General features: G+C 50.9%; 1 protein-coding gene across 3 annotated transcripts in view; it reads right to left on the reverse strand.

The window, feature by feature from the left end:
- Positions 1-209: 209 nt before the first annotated feature.
- Sema4d (semaphorin 4D) overlaps positions 210-4,204 on the reverse strand; it is a 108,545-nt gene continuing 104,550 nt past the window's right edge. For all 3 annotated transcript variants that reach the window (XM_031359553.1, XM_031359552.1, XM_031359551.1), the window contains 2 exons: positions 2,103-2,197; positions 210-1,324 (listed from right to left, as the gene is read on the reverse strand). In XM_031359553.1, coding sequence (XP_031215413.1) covers positions 1,298-1,324; positions 2,103-2,197 — 122 coding nt within the window. In that variant the 3' untranslated portion in view covers positions 210-1,297. The remainder of the gene's footprint in view (positions 1,325-2,102; positions 2,198-4,204) is intronic.

Raw genomic sequence — 4,204 nt, forward strand, 5'->3', positions numbered from 1 at the left:
CAGGAATGAGCCCCCGACTGAACACAAGTACAGATGCCCACTCTTGTTACAGCTGAACAGGGAATCTTATTAAACACACTTCCTGCCTGAGCATCCTCTGCCACCTCAGTGTATGATTGCTTTGTGTCATAGACAGGTCCTGACAAATCCAGTCTTGATGGAAGATACAGGAAGCATTGACAAGCCACACCTCAAATATAACCCATGAAAGGAGTTGACAAGAAAATTCTGTTCCAAGGGTATGAGGGTACTGCAAGCATGGTTACAGTGCATTAGTCAGATGGGTGAACAGGTGCCAGGCAGAGCTTAGACAAGAAGACAGTACACACAACCATCAGTGTGTCTCTGCCCAGAACTGGCCCCAGAAGGGACCAGCTAACACCACACCTGGAAGCTTACCTGATTATTTGTCCCAGAAAGAAAGGACATTGAGCAGGCTGAGCAAGGCAGTGTCTCCAGTTATCATAGAAGGGCGTGGCTTTGTTATAAACAGAGTTTTAGGTTTTATGATGGACAAGAAGAGACTTGTCTGCCAAGATTAAAGGCTGAGCAGGTCTTGGGCCACACCTCCCCAGGTCACACCCACCCACAAGCTTCAAAGATTAACTGTACTATAAAGACCTAAAGACATGCTAACTCAGCACTGGAAAACAATTTAATACGGCACCAGGAGGTTTGCATAATTGACCTGTTTGGCTTTTCTACCTCAGAAGCAGAGCGCTGACAGGGTAAACGGGTGGGAAGCACTGTGCTTTGGAAAACTGCCTTGGGTTCTGAGGTAAGCGAAGAGTAGCTTCCTCATCCTCACTCAAGGTTTAAGGCAAAATATTCTCACATGGACTTTCACCTCTCCTATCCCAGTGTGGACCCTGGAATAACCTGTTTACTAGGTGGCCACATCAGCAGACTTGACTTAGATCTACAGAACCAGAGTGGAGATTCATTGTGCTGACCCTGGGGAGGGGCAGGAGTGCAATGAAGTCCTGGGGAGAATGCAGGGTGGCTGCCATCTGGTTAGCCTTCACATGCTGCTCCGTCCTCTGCTTGGGTGACAAGCATAACCAGCTCTGCTACCTGTGTCTGCCAGGCAGACTGACCTTTCTACTACATAAGTAGCTAATGTAAAAAGGCCTTGCTCTCCGTCTCAGGCCTCTAGGAAAGGACACTCGGCTGTGGCTAATGGCTCATGGCCAGCCAAGACAAGAGCTTGGTGTTGTAGGTGCTGTGCCTTCACCAGGCGTGTCTGCAGCTGGTGTCAACAACATCACTTGGGATCTGTCAGAACTGCCTCAGGTGGCTAGAAGATATCCTTGCTGCAGCTTTCCTACAAAACAATAACAAAAACACAAGGTAGTCTTTTGAGTGATTGGTAGTAGACTAGGCCTTCCCTGCTCCGGGGTGGGATGGTGAAACCCCCACCCGACCCTCAGGGCTTAAAGGTAAAAGGTAAGAGTATGCAAGTGGTTTCTCCAAGGACTCTTGAGGCAAGAACAGCACGGTGTGCTCTAGTTTCAAACAGGTGTTTGTGAGCCCAAGCTGCTTAGCCAGGCTCGTGCCTTCAGAAAGGGGCTGTGGTCAGTGGCTGAGATGACTGGCATCTCCTAGTGTCAGAGAGGACCTTGGAGGGAAGATCTGCATGGGGTCTGATGAGAGGACTAGCAACACTCAGCTGTGACAGCCTGGCAGTTATCTAACGCACATACTTAGGCCTCCCCAAGGTTAGAGCTTCTGCTTGTGTGTGGCAGCTCATCCCAGGGTAAATGTGGCCAAAGGGCAGCACGGTGACGGAAGCCTTCGTTTCCACAAGCTTATAGGTAGTGACAGTCCCACCTCTCCATGTTCTTCAGCAGCAGCTAGTCTCCTGCTCTCATGAAAGCAGTGAGTTCCAGGGGCTGGGGCAGCCTTGGGACCTAGAAAAAAGCTACTGGCCTGTGCATGACCTAAAGTGTGTTTTGGTCCCTCCAGATGGCCTCAGTAACAGCCCAGAATTCCCACAGGGCAATAGAGAAGCAGAACTTGTGTATAGGCTAAGAGGAAGTCATAGGGGGCCCAGTGGCAAAACAGGGTTCCCTGCAACAGCTCTCTGCGGGCCAGGCACATACCCATGCCTTCCTCCAGCCCCGCATCAGCCGCTCATGCTCCCCAGCCACAGCACGCCACGCAGCAAGCTCTTGGCTCCACTTCTGCTGCAGTGCCTCTGGAAGACAAAGAGTCAAGGTCACAGCTTTGCAGCCCCTGGGTGGCTGTTGATGCACACTGTCCAACAGGACATAGGCTGAGTGGGTGGGTGAATCCCAGTTCTCATCTGCTCTAGTGGCCTGTCCCACTGGGGAATCCCCTCAGTGGCCTGAATGGGCCACAGCAGAGCTCTAGGGAGTAGTGGATTTTACACTTCATTATTAGTTGTTTGTTTTTGAGACAGTTTTGCCGTGTTGATCGAGTTGGCCATGAACTCATTCTGTATCCCAGGATGGATTTAAATTTGAAATCCTTCTGCTTCAACTTTTTCATTTCTGAGATTCCAAGTACCTGCCACCACACAGTGGTGGTGTCTCCACTCACCCCCTTTCTCCCAGCCACAGCTCTGTTGGTAACTGCTCTAGAAGGCTCCAGTGGACCTGGCCTCCACAGCCCATTGTCATGTCCTAGCTGGCAGAGGCCCTTATTCCCATGCCTGTGCCAGGTGACAGAGACCCTCACTTTGCTGGTGAGCCTTTAGATCCTTCAATAAGAGCAGATGCTGAAGCTCAAATTTCAGCATAGCTCTTACCAAACTTGGTAGGATTTTAGGGAGCCAACATGGCTAGGTTTGGGGTTTGGGGGGGATTTCCCTTGCCTCTCATTCTCCATGATCCCCTGTCTTAGGGTTTTACTGCTGTGAACAGATACCATGACCAAGGCATTTCTTACAAGGACAACATTTAATTGGGGCTGGCTCACAGGTTCAGAGGTTCAGTCCACTATCATCTAGGCAGGAGCATGGCAGCATCCAGGCAGGCATGGTGCAGGAGGAGCTGGGAGTTTAACATCATCTGAAGGCTGCTAGCTGAAGACTGGCTTCCAGGCAGCTAGGGTGAGGCTCTTAAAGCCCACCCCACAGTGACACACCTACTCCAACAAGGCCACACCTTCTAATAATGGCACTCCCTGGGCCAAGCATATACAAACCACCACAGTCCCCTATGTGTGCTTTCTTTTTGATTTTGAAAACAAACCCAGCAGCATTCAAGAGCTGTATCATGTCCTTGAACTGCTGCTTATGCTAGTGTCAGAAATAGTCCCATGAACATGAGCCCATCCAATGTGCAGGCCCCAGTACATTCAGAGTGCCAAGGCAGCCCCTACTTAAAGCTCTGGCCTACTAGCCAAAGGGAGAGGAGAAAAGCCAGTTCTTCCCAGCAAGCCTTGGGAACCCTGCAGACAGATTTTGACAGCACAAATGAGCATTCCCCCCAACCCCCCGCAGCCCTCCCCGCTAAGAGTCACTTCCCCCTGTGCAAGGTGACTTTGAGGCTGTAGCTAGTGCTGCCCTAAGTCCCCGTGAGATTTGAAAGCCACAGGCCTCTTCTGATAACTCTGGTTCATTCCAGTGGCCATGTACCAGGCCATTGCTCAGATGTGGACAGTGAATTGTTTTCTCTAGAACCCACCAAAGGACAGTGGAGGAACTTTTTACTGTATGCGTGTAAAACCATGAAGAGAGTCCTAGAGGAAGCTGCTGGGGACCTGGAAAGCAGAAAGCTGTGACAGCTGCTATCCCAAGACCACAGCAAGGCCTGTGGCACAGTGCTGAATCCTCTAGATATGGGGAGTGGGGAGGAGTTAGCATATGCAGGTGTATATGGCTTAAAAGACTGCCCAACCAGTGACAACCTCCCTCTGCCCTAGCATACAACAAAAGGTCTCTTGGGTTGGGTACATAGCAGACGGATCCAGTGGACATTCAACACTGAAGGAGGAAGCCCTACCCTAAATCCCCAACCCAACTAAGCCTTGCTGTGCCTGGTTAGTTATTCTAAGTCCAGGCTACTGCTAGGTTTGATGCTAGGCTTTGAGTCCCAGCTCTGTGGAGACAAACCTTGTGTTCTGTAAGCGCCAGGGGAAGGCAGAGATTGTAGCTCAAGCTGAGAAGAGTCGAGCACCAGCCTGTCCCATCGGCACCATGCACTGAGCACCAGCCTGTCCCATCGGCACCATGCACTGA

This window comes from Mastomys coucha, unplaced genomic scaffold (assembly GCF_008632895.1).
Source record: "Mastomys coucha isolate ucsf_1 unplaced genomic scaffold, UCSF_Mcou_1 pScaffold7, whole genome shotgun sequence".
Taxonomy (NCBI): domain Eukaryota; kingdom Metazoa; phylum Chordata; class Mammalia; order Rodentia; family Muridae; genus Mastomys; species Mastomys coucha.